Below are 19,114 nucleotides of genomic sequence, written 5' to 3' on the forward strand. Positions count from 1 at the left end.
GGGAGCCCCTTGCCCCAACCTCCTTTTCCTTGGGCTGTATGGGCCTGCAGCAAAGCCTCCCAAAGAGCTCTGGTATAGGCAACTGCTGGAAAAACTTCTAATACCACTTTTAATACTCCCTATAGTTAGATCTTTTGCCAAAGTTGTATTTGTCAGTAGAAGACAAATTTAGAATGCAAATTTAAGGTAAACTGTCTTCAATTATTTTTAGACCCTGCTATGTTTTATGTAGCCTATATTCATTTTGCATTTGGAGGCTTAGATGGGACATTGTGTTTGTTTGCTGCTGCTCTAATTTGAGAGGGGAGTGTAGAAGGGGAATGAATGGAGATTAGCTGGTGTGCAGAGATTTGAAATACACGTGGTTATGACTTTCCATATATTGTGTGATATCCTGGGGTTTTACTGCTGTTACTGTTTTGTGACGCTGCCATGGCTGTTTGCTGGATCAAAACCACTGTCCCAGTAAGGGCCCAGGAAAATGTCATGTTTGTTTTATAAAAGCAGCAAGAAGAGGCTAGAAAAAGGATCTCTCCAAGGACCTGGCGTGCTTAAGACGTGTTGTTACACGGTGAAAGGCTTAAGATGGAATCTCAGTCAGTACTTGTTAAGAGTGTGTTTAGTCAACCCAACAGTAAATGAGCACCTAATTTGCCTTGTGAGCCAGGAGTTTGCTGGGTGGGATGCTCCGCTCCCTTGTGAGGGTTAACCACAGTGTGTCCCTGAACTTGGGATATCCCCCACAAGCCACACAGTGTCCTGTGGTGTTGCAGGGAGGTCTTTCCTTCTCATGTGCTTTTCCCACAGTGGTGCCCTTGGCCTCTTTGCTGACAGCAATGGCCAAGGGGCCATTTATGAAGTCACCTTTGGATGCATTGAATTCCTGGTAACAGTGCTGAGTTCACAGCTTCCCTTTGCTGTCAAAAGAAAGATTATAACTGAGACATGTGATCGTAATGGTTTACACCAGTTCTAACACCACAGCCTCCCCTTTTTATCCATTCCAGTCTTCTGTTTCTTCCCTCTTTGTGCTCCTTAGGGAGCTGCCCAGGTAGTGGTGAGAGGCCTCAGGGGACTGCTCTGGCTGAGCACTAATTGCTGGCTTTTTGCTTTTGCTTTTCTTGTTAAGGTTACATTTTGGCAGGGAAGGAGGCAGAGATGCCACAGTGGCTGCTGTGGAGCTGCCTCCCTGGCAATTCTGGCAATTGGCTGCTCCCTCCCGAAAGTCAGCTGCACAGTGTGACAATGCAGGGCTCCCAAAGCTCTCTCCTAGTACATCACCTGTGCCATTTTACTGGGGTGAATTGCTCTTTCCTTGGAGGCTGCAGGAGGAGGAAAGGAGCTGCCTTCTCAAGAAGAGGCTGCCTTATTGCCTGGCACTTTGGTTGTGTACGAATGCTTAGCTCTAATTTGGTTATAGATGAAACTGGAACTTGTCAAACATTAACCTTGTGGACTTGAGGACTGGAAAAATTGACTAGATTAATTTGAATGTTGCTTTGAAATGGACACTGTAATTCAAGAACCATAATTCTTTCTGAAAAATGTTAGCTATAATTGCTACAGATGCCTAAAATGAAATAGTTTTAGATAAATGAAATGCATTTTCATCTTCACAAATCTTTTTAAACTGTAGTAAGCTGTCAAATGCATGAAATAACCTATTATTTCCTTTGTATGGCTCATTACTATTGTCTGTTATCAGACAGAGACAGTGATTTTTTTTTTTTTTCCCTCTTGGGTACAAGGGAGAAAACTTCACCTTCTTGTGAAGAAGAACATGCAGTTTGGGAGCTGCTTTAGTACCCAGAACTGATCTTACATAATTTTTAGAACACTGACTCAGTTTCAGTTTGATGTCACCATTATAAGTAAAGATAATCACAGCCAAGTGAGCACTTCATGGGAATTGATGAGGGGATGCCAAGAACCAGTTACTAATTCTTCTGAAAGCCTTTGGTATAGGTTTGTCATCACTGTTACTCATCTGAATTTCTAATAAGTTGCAGCTCTTCTTAGAAGAAGGTCATACTTGTGGGGAATGGGGATTTAGAGGTCTCTGAGTTCAGATGTCAAAAACTTTGAATTTTCTTTTGTCTCAGGTGTTAGAAGGAAATTCTGATAGAACCTGGCTGTGCAGCGCAAAGCTTAAAAGCAATGTGCAGAGAATGAGGGTCAGAAAACTAAAGTAAATGCTCTGTGGTAAGAAACTGCAAATGACCAGTCTGTTCTCATTGTCCACAGTGGAATGGCTTGCACAAGATAATAGAGAGTGTGAGTGGTCAGATGCAGGTTATACACTTGTAAAATTCACTTTTTTGTACCAGGAACACATCTTGTTCTGTGTGCACATGCTATCTAAGTGGATTTTCTTGCAAGGGAATATTTTTAATGGCATATAGACCCTGAAAACAGATATGTTTTTAACCACTAATGTCTATAGAAAATATTATTGTGACTTAAGTCTTTTTTTGGTAGAGAAATAGTGAATGGAAATAGAGGAAATTCAGACATGTTTCCTGAAAGAAAATGGTAAAGAAAATTATTTGACTGTTGGCTAGTTCTTAAGTGAGCTCTGAAGTGAGCACCCTTTCATGTAACTGAGGTAGCAGAGGTGTATCAAAATGTAGAATCCAGCTTTTCCTGTTCAGATGGGGCGCTTTTTTTTTTTTTTTTTCCTTGGGTCCTTTTGTTACCTTCAGTTTTCTTTTTCTTTAAGCCTGCCCTATTTCTAGATGATTATGGCTTCCACCAGCTAAGTGGTGGCTGAACTGCAAAGGTTTCTGGGCTCATAAAGACCAGCTATTGAACAAATGATCTCTCTTATTCTGGTTCTTCTATGGAGTGTAATAGAAGTGATCAGCTAAATTATCTACTGCCTTTATTACGAGCCTCACACCTGTAAAACTCATGGGTTAGGCATCAGAAGTAACAAAATGAAAGGTACTAGTAGATTTCTTTTTCTGGTTGAACTTCTTCATGGTTACACAAACAAAAAAAAATGAACAAACATCCTCAATAAAACAAAAATGAAAGAAGATGATAATGAGAATTTCAACTTCCAGGCTAAGTCAGAAATTAGTATATTAAAAAGATGAAATCACTGCAGTCACAAGTGTTAAATGTTTGAAGGGCAGAAAAAGGACCAGTCATGGAAAAAAAAAGGCTGTTCTTTGGCATGTGCACACTAAATGTTGTTGTTACATGCCTGTTCTGTAAATACAGTTTTCTTTTCATCTTTGTTTTTTTCTTTATTTTTATTTTCATTCCTCTGGAGTGTCATCTTCCAGTCTTTCCCCTGGTCTTTGGTATTTTATTACCTTGGTTTTTGGGCCAAGGCCTTAAGCAGATCATAGCCAAGGGCAGGACAAACACTGAGTGCTCGGGAGCAGTGGGTGCTTCTGCTGCACTGCTGAGGATGCTGCCTGCCCTCTCCAAGTGAGGCTATTAAGCATTCCAGCCCTGTTTTAACATTAACAGAAATAAGAATTTTGGGATCCTAATTATGAGAGGTGGAAAGATGCTGAGCAATAACCATGTTGGCATGAGCAGTAGCCTGGAGCAAGCATGCAAGGTGCTGAGCAGTGTCTGTATCACAATGGATAAAATATTGAACGTTTCCTGCTGTTGGCTTATCCATCAGCAGTGTTGGGCTTCACAGCTGGGAGCAAGCCAAGGGTTGCAGAACACCTGAGAGGGATACAAAAGCCATAGGGTGTGGAGTACACCAGGAGCTTGCCCAGAGGCTGCTTCACTTTGAAACAACAGAACCTCCTCTGTGGGAGCAACTGATGCTAGTGGCAGTGCTGGGGGATTTTGGGGCAGAGCCAAGTGGCAGCCCTGGAAGGGCACATCTGTGCAGAGGGTTTGTGTGTCTGATAGCCAAGGGGAGATCGGTGTTGCAGCGTTGCTGGCTGTGCCTTTGTTGACCTTGTGTCAGGGGGCCACTATTGCTGGTAACCAAAAGTGTCCTGCTGGACTGTGGGTAGCTGCAGCTGAGCTGCTGCTGGGGCACTGTGCTGTTTGCCGGGACAAAACAAATACAAATCTTGCTTCCCAATGATTAACTCCTAATGCCATCACTAGTGATTTCCATGGGGACATTGAGGGGAAGGAGATTAACTGACTTACAGAGAATTACTTAATGAGCTTCTTATGTTCCTAATTTCATTCCTTTTCCCTGTCCTGGTGTCTTTCCATTGTCTTCTTTTATAAAGTAGATGTTGAATGAGTGCTGAACACTTGTACTGCCCCAGGCCTACTCCTGGCAACAAATCCCTGCATCCATCATACAAGATGCTCACCCTGACCAGCCCCTGCCTCCCAGCACCGAGGGCAGCCTTGCTGCTCAGGCTGGTCAGCTTGCATTAGAACCTGCAGTGGGAATGCCAGTCTTGGATACCAAGCTCCAGGAACACAGCTGTAAAAAATACTCCCCTCTGCCCTATACCACATATTTCAGAATAAAAGGGGAATGTCAGGAGGGTGACAGAAAATACTCAATAATATTGACAGCTCAGGGATTTGTCAGTAATTTCAAATGTTAGTCTTTCCTGCTGGTCTTTTAAATTATTTCCTACTGGCATTGGTATTATTCTGTCTGTTCCCTGCTGGTGTCCCTGAGCCACTCACTCTCATTTTCTTACTGACATGTGCAAAAGAAAGAAAATCCCACTGGGAACAAGAACCCAGTCTACAGCCAGGAGAGAGTGTGAGTGCTGTAGACCACCCTGCTTTGCCAAATATTTTTGTTTGTACCAGTCATCATTTGGCAAGGGCTGGTTGTGCACTGTATTCTCCTGCCGTCTCCTTGAGGGACATGGGCTCACGTCTCCTCAGGGAGTGCTGCCAAGAGGGACAGCAAGCTCGGCTACTGCTCTTTGAAGTCTCCCACTGTAAAGTCATTATATGATTAATAAGGGCAGGATTGTCCAGGAAATCTGCAGGTAGGACTAGGAGCGAGGAGCGCTGGCTTTGGATGGCACCTGACTCAGTGTATCACCTTGGGCAACTTGCTTCATCTCCAAACAAAGAAGAAAGGATAATAGCACTTACTCCCTTCAGTTGAATGAAATGAAGATTACTTAAAGTGATGAAGTGCTGTGAAGTTGGGGAAATACAAGTTTTAAAGCATTAAGTAACAGAAATGATTGCAGTAAGTGTAGGGAGACAGATAATGTGTGAGAGATTTGGCACTCTGTAATTCTCTGGTACTTCTCCATGGCACCATGCACTGCCCTATTAGACAGCATCACCTTTCCTGCCCTTGAGGAATTGCTTTTAAAGGAACGAGCAATCCTGCTGGAATACTCATTATTCTGTTTGGGACAACACAATAGTTTGTTTTGCTTGTGTTTGTTGCTATCTTCAAAACTGTGGTGGTCTGTATCACCCAGGAAGATACCGGGAGGAATGAGCCCCTGTGCCTTCCTGGAGTTTTCAGCAAGCCACTGCTTTAATGTGGTGTAATGTACCACCTAGGGCCAAAACCAGAAACTACACTGCTATCTGGAACTTTTCACTTGCAAAATAAATGCTTGTATTTGTGCGTGTGTACGTTTTTGTATAAAAATAAAATAAAAACCTGTATTTAAAAAAAAATCTGTTAATCTGTGTTAAGGGGAAAAGAGAGACCTTGTTAATAATTATAATGCATTTTAGAAAGTGAAAAATTTACTTTTGTTTTTCAGAAAACATAATTTCAGGCAGAGTTCTATTTTGCAGAAACTTAATAGTGGAGAAAGCCTGTAAATCTCCTTAACAGTCAGCAAAAAAAAGAAAAGTTTGGATTATATGGGATTGTCATGGTTTAACCCCAGCTGGTAACTAAGCACCACACAGCCACTTGCTCCCAGCAGGCTGGGGTAGAGAACTGGGAGAGTAAAAGTGAGCACTTGTGGGCTGAGATCAAGGCAGTTTCATAGGGAGAGCAGAAGAAGGAGTTCATTCACCCCTGCCCAGGGACAGGCATGTGTCCATCAGTTTCCAGGATGTTGGTGCTCCATGGTGTGTAACAGTGATTTCTGAAGACAAATGCTGTTGCTCCTAAAGTCCCCCTTCCCTTCTTCTTCCCCTGGCTCTACGTACTGATCATGATGCCATATGCTCTGGAATGTCCCTTTGGTCAGTGGGATCAGCTGTCTGAGCTGTGTCCCCTCCCAGCTCCTTGTGCACCCCCAGCCTCCTTGCTGATGGGGTGAGGTGAGGAGCAGAAAAGGCCCTGACTTTGTGTAAACACCATTCAGTAATAATGAAAATATCCCTGGGTTATCAATACTGCTTTCCTCACAAATCCAAGACATAGTCCCATATTTGCTACTATGAAGGAAATTAACTCTATCCCAGCTATAACAAGCACAGGGATCCTTTTGCTTTATTACAGTTTGAGAAGAACTTTTTGCTGAGTGTAAATTTTTACCTATAATTTCTCCTGAGTTAAAAATCATTCTTCTGGTAAATGTCTTTCCTGCTGGCTATCAGTGGACTGATGCTCTGCTGAGGTGGTTGGATTATAGTGTGTCCTCCAGTGTTTAAAAATGTCCTCAAAAAGTCTTATTCTTACACTGTTTAATTCTAGAGGCTCTAAAGCTTTGTAAAATACGAATTAGCAAATTATCCTAGGCTTATGGAGTCTCCTAAGCTCTAAATATTGAGTTAAATAATCATCACTATGAGATAATTAAGTAATCACTCAGCTGGATTTATTAAATGATGCTGCTATTTCAAAACCTAATCACAGAGTTAATTTCTGTAAATTACGGTGAAACCCAAAATTGCAGTGGTCAGCAAAAGACATAGGTGGATCCCTAAGATTTTTCTTGCTTGCTATTATTGGTAGGTGCTAGGATTTTCATTCCAAAGCCCAACAATGTTAACAATGAATATACTATAGGGAATGAATGCATAAGCTTTCTCTCCTTGTTCCTTTTAAGTATTGAAGCTCATGTCTGAAGTCTCTTCAGGGAGCACGTTGAGGTGGCCTAGCTATTGACAGTCTATAAGAAGCAGGTAAATGAGGTACTGCCCTCATCAAAATATGGGTAAATTGCTTTTGCTCAGGTTTAGCCTTGTTTGCACATACCTGATAACTACTTGTACAAATCCCTAATACAGGTACAAATAGTATCATTTCTCATCTGGTTTTCACTAGTATGAATACAGGGGAAGCATTTTAGCTTTCAAAGGAAGGTCTGTAAGCAGAAGGACAAGCAGAGAGCAAGAACTAACAGTTTCTCTCAGTATAAGACACCCCAGACTGGTCAGGGTGGTCCCAGCACATTATTTCCTAAATCTGTGTCTCAGGGTGGAGGGGTGGTGTCATGGGGATATTTTTCTTCTGCAGCACTTTCTTCTCATCTCCACATCTTTCCATCACACTAAGATCTGTGGATTTGGTGGTCCCCAACTCTAGGGTTAGGTGGTATCTACCCAATGCTGGGAAAGGGGAGTTTCCCTTAAATAAAGAGAAAGGTAGGTAGTAAGTCTCATGTAGTAGGTGCAGTGATTTCAGGAGTGCAGAAATTCTGTGTTGGATCAGTTAGTCTGGCCTCGGTGAGGAGAGAATTCTGTGCTGTATCATTGGACCAACCATGGTGAGGTTGGTCTGCACATGTGTGAGCCTGGTATTTTCCACGTGTGGACATGCTGAGCACATGTCACCCAGCTGTCTGCTTGGGGAGTTCTTCTGGCTCCTGGGATAGAGATCTTGCTGAGGGTTAGCTGCTGCCAAATTACTTATTCAGTCTGCTGCTCTCTCTGGGGGAAACTGTAGGGAAGGGAGGAGCTACAGGTGAACTGTAGGAAGTACTGTCACAGGAACAACATTGTTACATATCCTTGCATTCTAAGGATCTCACAGCCTCAGAGTTCAGCTGCATCCCAAGCTGTTTACCTTCTCAAGTAGTTATCCCAGAGTGGAGAGAGCTTTGGGGTCCTTTGGTCTTATCTTGGTGTGGCTATCCCAGTGCCCTGGTTACACTCAGTGGGGTCCCTGTAGCACCTGCAGTGCTCCAGGCAGGGCCTTTGACTGTTCTGGGATTCAGGTATCGGCAGTGGAAGTAACAGACAAGTCCTCTCTTCTAACAAGTTATTTCTGTTAGGCATGGCTGGTTGCAGATCTGGGAGTCTTGGCTCAGTGAGCACGTCCTGTTCCATCTCCGTGCAAGGAGTTTTTCTCCATATGCTGCACCATCTCTCTCAGCTCATCTTACCCTCTTGCCTTTGGGGAGATGGGCCCTAGGATGGAAGTCGTTTCCACATCCTCATCAGCAGCTCCTTTTCATAAGGGAGTTTAAGTAATATGAGTGGTGGAGGTAGATTTTATTTCTTTCTGGGTTGGCTTGTTGGTTTTGCCTTTTTTTCCTCTCTTCTGAGCCTGTAACTCAGGAGCAGTTAATTGAGAACTTTAGTTTTGACTATTATATTTTACAAACAGTTGCAGTGGGTTTGGAGCCTGTTGGGTCAACTGCTGATAACCTGATTGCCTGTAATGGTGCAAACATACCCTCAGATATTTTAAAATGAGGGCACCTGGGTGCTGAAGGAATGCAAAGGAATGTTTCCACAACTATGTATATACATGTATGTGTATAGTTCCACAGTTACAATTTCTTCAACTGACAGAACCACATCTAGGCACTGAAATAAGTGAATCTGCATAAGATTTGTCTTTCATGTCTTTGCAAAGGGGAATACTTGGGGAAGTTGTAAATAATTGCAACTGTCAGCCTCTCTCTATCTTTGCTCTTTAAAGCTACAGAAGAGAAGTGTACCAGCTTTGCTATTCAGAGCATTTTCCTTAGCAGCTGATTCCTGTGGGAGAGTCCTCTTAGAGCAGCTTTTCTCTGCAGTGGACTCTCCTGACAAGATCACAGACGGCATTTGGTCTCTGAGTGTCATGATGAACATGTAGTTTGGTCTATTTTTATTTCTGAAATATGTTGAAAGATGCTATGGTGAGAAGAAGCAGTACAGTAAGATTTGGAAGCAGTCTATACATGGTAATGCTTTTGGGGACAGTACGCGTTTTCCTTCCAGTTCCTGAAATTTCTTATGTATGTAAAACCTGAATTAGCTTCAAGAAAATAGTCATGACTATCAATATTTTGATTTTCTCTTTGTCCACCAAGATTGAAGTTCTGTATTTTATAGCTGCTCTGATATGTCCTTTTCAGCTTCAGAATTTTCCAATAAAATAAATTCATTGCGGGAGTTACTGCTACTCTAAACAATTAATTGAGAAGGAAAATACTAATACACCTTAAGCTATTTTCCCTTATTGACATAATGTTCTTCACCCCTTTATTCTGCCCTGAGTGCTGGTACGATGTCAGAACAGCGTTTCAAGGCATGAGAGAGAAAGTATTTTGACCTGAGAAGGTGGTTGGATAAGTGCTTGAAAAAGTGGCTGAAACCTCAGCTGCTTTAACTACTGTTTACGGTAGGAATTGGGCAAGTGACAGTTTTGACCAGATTATCCCTGGGTTTAGTATGTCTGTCACTTCACTGAGATTACAGATGCCAGGTTTTGTTGTGAACTGTTTTGCCTGTGCTGTGTAATCGGGATCCTGGCTGGCAGACCTTTGTCAGACCTGCCACCCTTGCTGGTTTGGGAGGTGGCAGGCACCTGCTCAGCACACAGGTGCTGAGATGTCTCCTGTCATCTGCATGTGTTGCCGCACTCTCTCAGCCACCACCAGCTTGCTGCATCCTTATGGCCTGTGGGGCTGGGTGCTGTGGGTGTCATCTTGGCACTTGCAAAATGGACCAAGCTTGACCTGCTTGGGAGCAGAGCTGCTCTTTGCTCATGTTTTGGAAAGAAAGGGGTGGGATGTTGCTTGTTTAGCTCCTGGAGACAGCCAGTCCTTAGAAGATGACTGCTGCTGGTAAGAGCTGTGATGATGAGGCAAAATGGTGATGTGATCTATTAATTTTTCTTTTTTTGTTGTTTTCTTCCACATTTCAGGAGGGGTGCTTGTGGCCTTCAGAAAGCTCGGTTTCACGCCAGGGTGCTTCAGAGGTACTGACAGATTTCTGACTATCTTCATCAAGTGCTTTCTTTTTTTTTTTCTGTAATGTATATTTGGTTCCTTTCAAAAACATGCATCTATTTTTTGTAAAGAAAGCTTTTGCAGTGTAGTTCACACCATCATCTAAGCCCGCCTTAACACACATTTCATAAATTCCTGAGACCTTTTCATAAAAGAATGAAATTCTGCCTACCTGACACCTCATCTCCATCAGTAACTCCCTGTGTCATAGTAGGCATTCACAAGTAAATGATGGAGGTGTGTCTCTTTCCCACAGCGACTCAGTAATTTGAATATTCATTGGAAGCTGGGAGACCTCTTCCTCTTGTCTCTGAACTTTTCTTGGATTTACAACACGTATCCTATCACCAGTGTCTCCCTTCTTCGAGCTAGCACAGATCCCTTGTCTATGTAATAATTCGTAGGTGTATTGCTCTGAGTGGTCCAGCTGTCCTGTGACAAGTAGCAGAATTTCCTGGTGGTTGGTCCTGCATCTGTGAAGGTCAGGGGGTGAAGACCCTGCAGGGATCCAAAAAAGAGAAGAGCAGTTTGATAGCTCTAGATCTTAGAAGCTGCTGTGTCTGTCCAGATCTGGGAAAGACCAAGTGACGAGCAATAGCACCTCACAGAATGCTTTCTTTTGTAAAGCCTGTCCTTCTCCAGTGTTTAATATACCAGGGACATGCTTTCCATCACAATGCAGAGGCTTTGTAGGTTCTCCCCAGAGGCTGAGTTCTGGCTGAGAACTGAGGGGGAGGAGGAGACCTGATACACTCTGATGGTGAAGGCGTGAGATATGCTGAGCCTTTACAAATTGTACTAAAATGACCATCTGAATTCTTTGGGGATGCATTAACTCTGAATAGGAGGGGGAAGCTCAGACTGCAGCTGAAATTGAATATTGGGACATTGTAGAACTAGTCAATTACCCAGACTAGAAAGAATTAGTTTCCTGGTTTCAGAAACAGAATGATTTGTTTTTGCTTGGAAAGTTTTAATGTCAGAAGGAGCTGTGTGGTCTTGGGCTTCCTTCGTGCAGCAGTTTTTGAGTGTGCTGGATCCTTCCTGCACCTCCTGCCTCTTCACCTGCACGCATGTGGCCGCACGTGTGCATGGTATCTGCTGGGTTTAACCTCTAAGACAGGTGGCAAAAAGGAGCATTCTGTGTTTCATCAGTTCGTTGTGAGGATTGGAGCGCCCGCAGCGCTTTGTGCAGAGGTGGAGTCACGCGTGTCTCTCTTCCCGTTTCAGATCATGTACGCCCCAAGGTCCAGGGACAGGTTTACCACCCCATCTTTTATGCAGCGGGACCGTTTCAGTCGCTTCCAACCCACTTACCCTTACATGCAGCATGAGATTGACCTTCCTCCGACCATCTCCCTCTCCGATGGCGAAGAGCCACCGCCCTACCAGGGCCCGTGCACCCTGCAGCTCCGGGACCCCGAGCAGCAGATGGAGCTCAACCGGGAATCCGTCAGGGCGCCGCCCAACCGAACCATTTTTGATAGCGACTTGATAGACATCTCGATGTACAATGGGGGTCCCTGCCCACCCAGCAGCAATTCGGGCATAAGTGCAACCAACTATAGCAGTAATGGAAGGATGGAAGGACCACCCCCGACATACAGCGAGGTCATGGGGCATTACCCAGGCTCCTCTTTTTTCCATCACCAGCACAGCAACATGCCTCCTTCCTCGCAGAGGGGGAGCAGACTTCAGTTTCAGCAGAACAATTCAGAGAGCACAATAGTCCCCAGCAAAGGCCAGGACCGGAAACCAGGAAACCTGGTCTAAGTTACCTGCCCAGGTGCGTTTGGACTGAAGACGGGAGATCCAAGCAGGGCGGCGGAGGAAGACCCCCGTGCTCCGGTGCACAGTGTTGTTTCGTTTCACGTGGTACAACTGAGTAAAACCAAACGTGCAAACCAGTTCTTTGTTTCTGATTCCTTTCAGGGGAATTGCATGCAAAGCAGATTGAAAGAAATACAAACTTCCATTCAGTTTGTCTATGAGCAGTGTTTCAGGGGAAAGGGGGGGATATATTATTTTTTTTTAATAAACTATTTCAATTATTTAATTCTAAAAGTTAACTTAGCACAGAAATGAGGCTTGTACAGCCTGTTTTATACTCACTGAATGGCAGAAAGAAGAAGGTGGTTTTGCTAGATAAATGGGGGAAGAATTGGCCAGTTTGCTTTTTTTTTTCTCCCAGAGTGTGAATTTTTTAATATGAAACAAAATTCCTGTTCTGTGTGCCAAGGTATAAAGTTGAGAACTTAGATGAATGCAAGGAATTAATTTGTGTTGTGATAAATGTGTTTTAAAAAGTTGCACTATCTTACTGTTTTAAGAAAAAATATATATGAGGGAACTGTTTTATGTGAAGTTCTTCTATATGTTGTCGTTTCACCTGTGGAATAATGATAGAGCCCTAGAAGTAATCTGGAGGAGTTTGCCCCCTCCCCCTGGGTTTGCTAAAAGATGGGGACAGGACTTAGCTTAACATCTCTTGACTTTTACAGTTCAGAAAATACAGGGACACTTGTCTTTGCAATAATTTGCATTCAAATAACAGTTTATCAATGAAATGTCTTGGAGACTTTTGGATGGAAGAAGGCAAATATGAAATCTCAGCATTTTCCATCACTTAAGGTTTAGCTGTTTTGCAGTGTAGACTATTTCTTTCATAAATGGCAAAACTACAATTCCCAGATGCGTTGATTTGTATTGATTCTAAGTGCTGCCATTCTTTTCCTTTTCATACTGCAGTATCACCAGTACTTACATTTCTAGAGATTTTTGTCCTCACTGTAGCCTGAAATGTATTTAGTCACATATCATGACATTATGCAATAAATCGTTTGAAAATGCAGGGTGGGAATTTTTTCCCTTGCTCTGCTGTTCAAGATTGTGAGGCTGTTGTGGTTTTCGCTCTCCATTTCATCCTTTCAGATGCTGAAGTTCACAGTCCTGGAGGTCTGTCCTGTTGAAGTGAAGGGGGCCCTTGTGGCTAACCCTCCCCGTGGTGTTTTTGCAGCAGTACCAAGAGCGCTCGTGGCAGTGGTGCCGGCTCCTGCCGCATCCCTGGCAGGGTCGTGGGAGCACCAGGAATTCTCCCAGCAAACGATTTTGCTCTGGGCCCTGTTGTGGAAACCCTTCTGGGTCCATGATGTCTGCGTGACGCCAGCAGGACTGTGCTCATGGGTAAAGGTGACTCATGTGTTCACCAAGTGTCTGTAAGCCCTGATTTTTGCTATACTGGCCTGGAGAGTAGTTGGGAAGTGTTACCTGCCTGAGTCATGGCATGTAGCGTGCTTCTCCACTGGCTGTTCCCATGTGGAAGCACGTGCAGTGCCGGAACTCAGTTGAAAAAAGGTGGTAGTGGCATCACAAGCACATGAAAAAGCACAAATTGCACTTAAAATGCATTTTGGAAATGGACTTAAAAGTAAGAATCTTTAGAGTCTTAGCTTAAATAGTTTCTAATATATAGGTGTATGAGTGTGTCATAGACCTCTTCACTTTACGATCTTTCACTTTTTATCTGTTTTCCTTAGCCTTGTGCTTGGTTGCGGGCAGCAGCCGCTGAATGCCCCAAGGGCACCGATGCCCTGGTCCCATGGCTGGAGGCTGTATTTCTGCAGGGCTTCTGTACTTGAGGGACTCTGATAACTGAAGTGCATCTTTGATCTATGCAGAGTTTTAATGCCAAAACTGTGTGTGTGTGTGTGTGTCTGCGTGCGTGTTGTCTTTTGGGCCTCAGTGTAGATTTGTTTTCTTCATAAGTTAAATTGATTTTATTCTAGTTTAGAAAACATTTGTATAACTGTTAGTCTGAATACACAGCCCCATTTGTCTCTAATTGTTATTTTGGTCTGAGTCATGCTGGTAATGCAGAGTAAAGCTGCCTTTTATCGTATGTATTAATTGAAGGGAGAGATAGAGATTTTATGGTGGGATTCACTTGGTTTTTTTCCTCTCAGACCCACAGGACAGGTGTGTAGAAGATGACTAGGTGGCTTTCAGTCAGCTGGGGCTCTCATCACTGTCTGGTTCCTGGGAATAAAAGCTGTGAAATCAGATTTTTGCAAACAACCTACAAACATAATTCTTAGTTAACAAACAAACAAAACCCAACCAGAGGACAAAGCCAGCAAATGTTGGTTTTGGTCTTCAGTGACTTCTGTCACTTGAGGAGTGAGCCTTTAAGCCAGAGAATGAGTGTGCCTACACAGATACTGTGCTGTTGCCTAAAAGAGGATTGTTTAGCCAAGAAGCCTTCAGCTGAGAGCAACTGGAACTAAGTTGTCATGGCACAGCACACCTGAACTTGGCCCTGGGCTTGGGGTGGTCGAAGACCAACTTTCCTCATGTGCAGATCTCAGCAAAGTGAGCCTTGAAGTTGCCTTCAAAGTTGCCTCTTGGGAATGTTCTTTCTTTAAAAACAGCCCTTTGCCATCTTTTACCCTCTCTGCATGCCAGTGGATTTATGCACTTCCCATTAACATTGTCCAGTATGCTGTCTCTTCATTTTTCTTCGCCGAGAAAATTTTTCTGCCTGGAAAATGTAGCCTTTTCCAGTTCTTTAAAAAATATTTGTTTAAAAATAACTTGGTATTTGCTCACCTAATAGTTGCATCTCCTCTTGTATCTTTGTCTTCTCATCCTAGAATCATAGAACAAGCTGAGCTGGAAGGAACCCATCAGGATCGTTGAATCCAACTCCTGGCCCTGCACAGAACCATCCCCAGGAGTCACACCATGTGCCTGAGAGCACTGTCCAAATGCTTCTTGAACTCTGTCAGGCTTGGTGCTGTGGGGGAGCTTGTTCCAGTGCCCACCACCCTCTGGGGGAAGAATCTTTTTCTAATACCCAGCCTAAACTGCCCCTGGCACAGCTTTCAGCCATTTCTTTGGATCCTGTCACGGGTCAGCAGGGTGAGGAGATCAGTGCCGCCGCTCTTCTTTTCCCCATGAGGAAGTTGTAACTACACTGAGGTCTCCCCTCAGTCTGCTCTGGGCTGGACAAAGAAAGTAACCTCAGCCACTCATATGGCTTCCCCTGGGGACCCTTCATCATCTTCATGGCCCTTCTTTGGACACTCTCTAATGGCCTAATGTCATGCTCTGCTTTCCCAAATGTAACGTGCAGACAGTACCTCTCAGCTCTAGGAGTGTAGTGGCTAGTTTACTTGCTGTAGGTGAGCTTGCAGTCTTCTGTGTTGGGGCCTCTTTTAGCAGTAAATGGGCTATTTTCTTAGGGAGCACTTTCTCTTAGTGCTCTCCAGTGAGAAGGCAGTCAGCAGTGTAACTGCCTACTGTTTGAAACACTTTGTTTTTCCATTTTTTTTCTTCTGTTGACTTGTTGAATCTGCTCTTGATAACAGAATGGTAAAAGAAATATCAGAATTAGATATCACTATCAGTCTTTACAGGCTTAGAAATTGGTGAGCTCTAAAGATAGGTAATTCTGTGAAGCATTTATGGAAGACAAGCTTTGAAAATACCCAGATTTGATAGACTGTATTCCACAGCCACTCAATGAAACTTTGTATAATGTTTGTGGCATTAATTGTCTAGATTTTGCCTCCATACTGATCTTCTGGTGTATGTCTCATGCACAAAGCCCACATAATATGTGTGTGGTGTTTTCTATGTGATGGATCATATTTGCCTGAATTCTGGTTGCATCTTCTGACTTGTGTTCCCAAAATTCAGTATAGTGATGTCCCTACTTTAGAAATTTTCAAGTTAAAAGATTATTTTTTCTTTTCAATGCACCTTTATGAAATAAAGTTTTGTGACCTCTGTCCTACTGCAAAGACTAATTTTTCCCTTACGTGTCTTGGCATAGCTCTCTTCTTGATGCTGAATATGCCCTATCTTTGGTGTTTTTGTATGATCTTTCGGGGCTAGAAAAGGCAGGGGGTTTAGCAAAGGAAAAAACTGGTTTCTCTCCCAGTTTACCAATAGAGCACTTGGCACTTAGCTCTAATTCTGTACCTATGTCTAGAACAATGGTGGTTGGGTTCCTCTCAGTGCTGGACAAGCAGACTGAGTGGGATGCTGCTTAAAAGATGTGAGTGAGGGGGTACCCAGCCAACAGTGCAGTGTTCAGATCCCTTTCCTGGCATGTGTGGCATGTGCAGAATTCACAGGAATTTGCATAATAGGATGTTTTCATCAGGGGGGATCTAATTATGCTACTCCTGGTCTTGTCACTGATGAACTCTGCATGTAGGCCAGTCTCGGGCTGATGGAATTTTATTACAGCATCAATTTCCCTTGGAAGTATGAAAACTCAAGCATACGCCTCATGTACAAGTTCCTGATGGCTAGTGAGGAAGATGTTTGTATTCCTGCACTCGTGGAATCTGCAGGAGTCATGAGTGAAGCAGTGCTTCATTTGGCCTTTTATTACTGCTTGCCCACTTCTTACACCAGTTTGTCCTAGCTGGAAGCTGCTTCTGTTATGCCAAATCTCGGAATGTTCTTGTTGCAGATATATATTTTTTTTTAAGTGTCATTGAGAGTTCTTGTGGTTTTTTTTTTTTTTTCTGTGAATGGGGTACAGGGAAGGGTAAGGAGCAGAATTGCATTGTTTATTAAGGAATGCACTTCTTTGCAATAGAGAAGAAATCCTTGTTCTGCTGAAGAGCCCTGTGTGGAGGCTGTCTGGAACAGTGCTGTCTGAAGCAGTTGTTTCTAACCCTGCCAGGCAGTGAGATATTGGAGCTTAGAACTGACACTCTAATCTGTAAGGCATGTTTGAATGCTTTGGAGAAGATTGATTGCTAACCTTTCTCTGACTCTATCCTTGAACGCTCATAGTAGCTAAGGTAACCTGATTTTGTAGGCGAAGAAAAACAAAATAGTAAGCTGGTGAAAAATAGATATACATCAATTTTTTAAATATATTTTTTCCCCCAAGGATAAACAATAGGCTTTTTGGCACATTTGAAAGTATTTAGGATTATTCACAGGTTCTCTCTGGTCATTACAATTAAGTCATGTCCATGCACATACAGACCTGTGTGCAGACTTGTCCCCTTGATTCTGTCTGTAGTAGTTTCTATTCCATGATCACCTTCCAGAGGTGCTAAATGGCTCTGTGTTGTGCTCTCAGTAACAATGGCAGGTCATTTGTCAAACAACAGGAAGCCTGAGGAATATTTGCTTTTCAGTCCTGTAAATGTCATGACCTATGTTTTTATCAGTAGGGGGCTTTCTTGCTGCACCAGTTCTTGCCTGTGACCTGGTGTGCTCATGCATCTTCCATCCAACAGCTCTCTCTCCTTTTGGATGAGCTTTGAAAAATCTTCGTGCTTTGGGATAACCCCAATGCAGACCTCGTGTATTGATGTACAGGAAGGAAGTAATACTTGGTGTACCCTAAATCTCATAAGCATGTTTTTTCACACCTAGCTGATGATGAGGACCAAGTGATCCTTCTGTGCAGTGGGTTCAGATAAGTCTGGCTTTTGATTACATCCTTGCTTTTTAGATAAAGGCTGTTGCACATAATTTAATAACAAATATCTGGTCTTTCTCTGCACTGTGTTGCCTGCTTGCCAACCAGTACAATTACAGCTTTCCTCCTACGCTAGCCCTAAATGTGTCAATCATTTCAGTCCCTGGAAAGAGGCAGTCTTACTGAGTTGTCTGAGACCTGTTGAGGCCTTTTAGAACATTGAATAGTCCCTTCTGAGGATGTGTTGAACTTAGAGAGGTTTCCCATCCAAAAACTGGTCTGTATGTTTTGTTAGGAAATTAAAGTTTAAGGTTTTGAGAGTATGCTGACTAAAAATGTTGGCAGGATATTTTTTGTAGTTAATATATTGTTTGCCAGCCTATTCTCACTAATCAGGGATGTAAGTTACCTTTTGAGCCACCCCTGATTGCATTTTTGGGCTGGCAAAAGCCCCGTTGGGCACACTTGCTCCAGCAAAAAAAAAGAGTAATTTTCTTGTTACAGCTCTGGGGAATAAACAGAAGCTGCCCCACTAAGTTCATCTTCCAAAACAAACCTGAGACCTGCATTGCCTCTTCCCAGCGAACTGAAGTGTAGGTGTTTCAATGAAGTGCTTTGCTGCACTATTTAGTACCACAGACATGCAGTGCAGGGGCCTACTGATGTTTTCTTGAAATTGTCACTGGCATTAAAAGTATTTCAGGGATGCTAATGCTGTTTTGGCAACCACCCAGTACAACTCTCCTGCTTTTGAAAGGGAAGATTGAGGACCATTTTGTGTCACAAACTCTCCTGGCTCTTACTTCTGCCTTGCTGGTGTCTCTTCTGTTTTTAGACTGAACACAAGCAACCCAGGTATTGTTAGCGTTGCTTTCTTGCTATAAAAGAGCTTACCTTTTTATGTTGATTAATGATAGAAAAACAAAACTGTAACGTAGATAAACTTCCCCTTCCCTCTGACAGACGTGTGATTTACTGCCAGAGATGACGCTATTTTCTTTGCTATATTGCTGCTGCTGTTTTAAGTGGTTTGGTGTGTGAGCTTTCTGAAAGAACACGGTGTGTGTAGGATCTCGTGGGTGACAAAGTTGTCTCTTCTTCCTTTCTCTCCTTGGTTTGTGCTTGTCTGTCTGCTGTGGTAGGTTTACTAATAAATTAAATACATCCTTATTAGATATAATTTTGAGAAGGTTTGCATGTCTGTAGTTTGTAAGCACCTAAGGTGCCTCACGTTCAGGTCTGAGCAGATAGGAATCCCCTTGCACTCAAGAGGGCCTGATCCAAAGCCTGCTGAAGTTGGTAGGAAGACTCTTGCCAACTTCAGGGGGCTTTGCATCTGGCCTTACACTCCCACCTTTGTTGTGCCTCACTTAAAATGGTGCTTTTTCAGTTGTCTGTCTTTTTTTCTGGTTTGTTTTTTTTTTCTTTGTATGGTGCTGTGTATAACTTGAATATATTATGCACATATCCTACCCAATGGGTAGAACAAACAAACATACAAAAACAAATAGATGTTGTTAATACTGTAAGATAGTGTACAGATGATACCAATTTTAACACAAAAAATGGCATAGACTTTGTGAATGCCAATCTGTGCTTGGTCCTTTTTTTGTAA

At 43.0% G+C, this 19,114-nt stretch overlaps 1 protein-coding gene and 2 long non-coding RNA genes across 9 annotated transcripts in view; 2 read left to right on the plus strand and 1 right to left on the minus strand.

Annotated features, from left to right (window-relative positions):
• The window catches only part of LDLRAD4 (low density lipoprotein receptor class A domain containing 4), a 277,773-nt gene extending 261,230 nt beyond the window's left edge, over positions 1-16,543 (plus strand). For 5 of the 7 annotated variants that reach the window (XM_068192975.1, XM_068192966.1, XM_068192985.1 and 2 more), the window contains 2 exons: positions 9,965-10,018; positions 11,280-16,543. In XM_068192975.1, coding sequence (XP_068049076.1) covers positions 9,965-10,018; positions 11,280-11,822 — 597 coding nt within the window. In that variant the 3' untranslated portion in view covers positions 11,823-16,543. The remainder of the gene's footprint in view (positions 1-9,964; positions 10,019-11,279) is intronic. The other 2 variants (XM_068192995.1, XM_068193009.1) reach the window with 1 other exon arrangement.
• LOC137475611 (uncharacterized) overlaps positions 1-19,114 on the minus strand; it is a 154,997-nt gene that overhangs the window by 112,630 nt on the left and 23,253 nt on the right. The window lies entirely within an intron of this gene.
• Positions 4-3,012, plus strand: LOC137475615 (uncharacterized). The gene is made up of 2 exons (XR_010999981.1): positions 4-716; positions 748-3,012. It is a non-coding gene; the product is annotated as an uncharacterized lncRNA (long non-coding RNA).

Source organism: Anomalospiza imberbis, chromosome 1 (genome assembly GCF_031753505.1).
Source record: "Anomalospiza imberbis isolate Cuckoo-Finch-1a 21T00152 chromosome 1, ASM3175350v1, whole genome shotgun sequence".
Lineage (NCBI taxonomy): Eukaryota > Metazoa > Chordata > Aves > Passeriformes > Viduidae > Anomalospiza > Anomalospiza imberbis.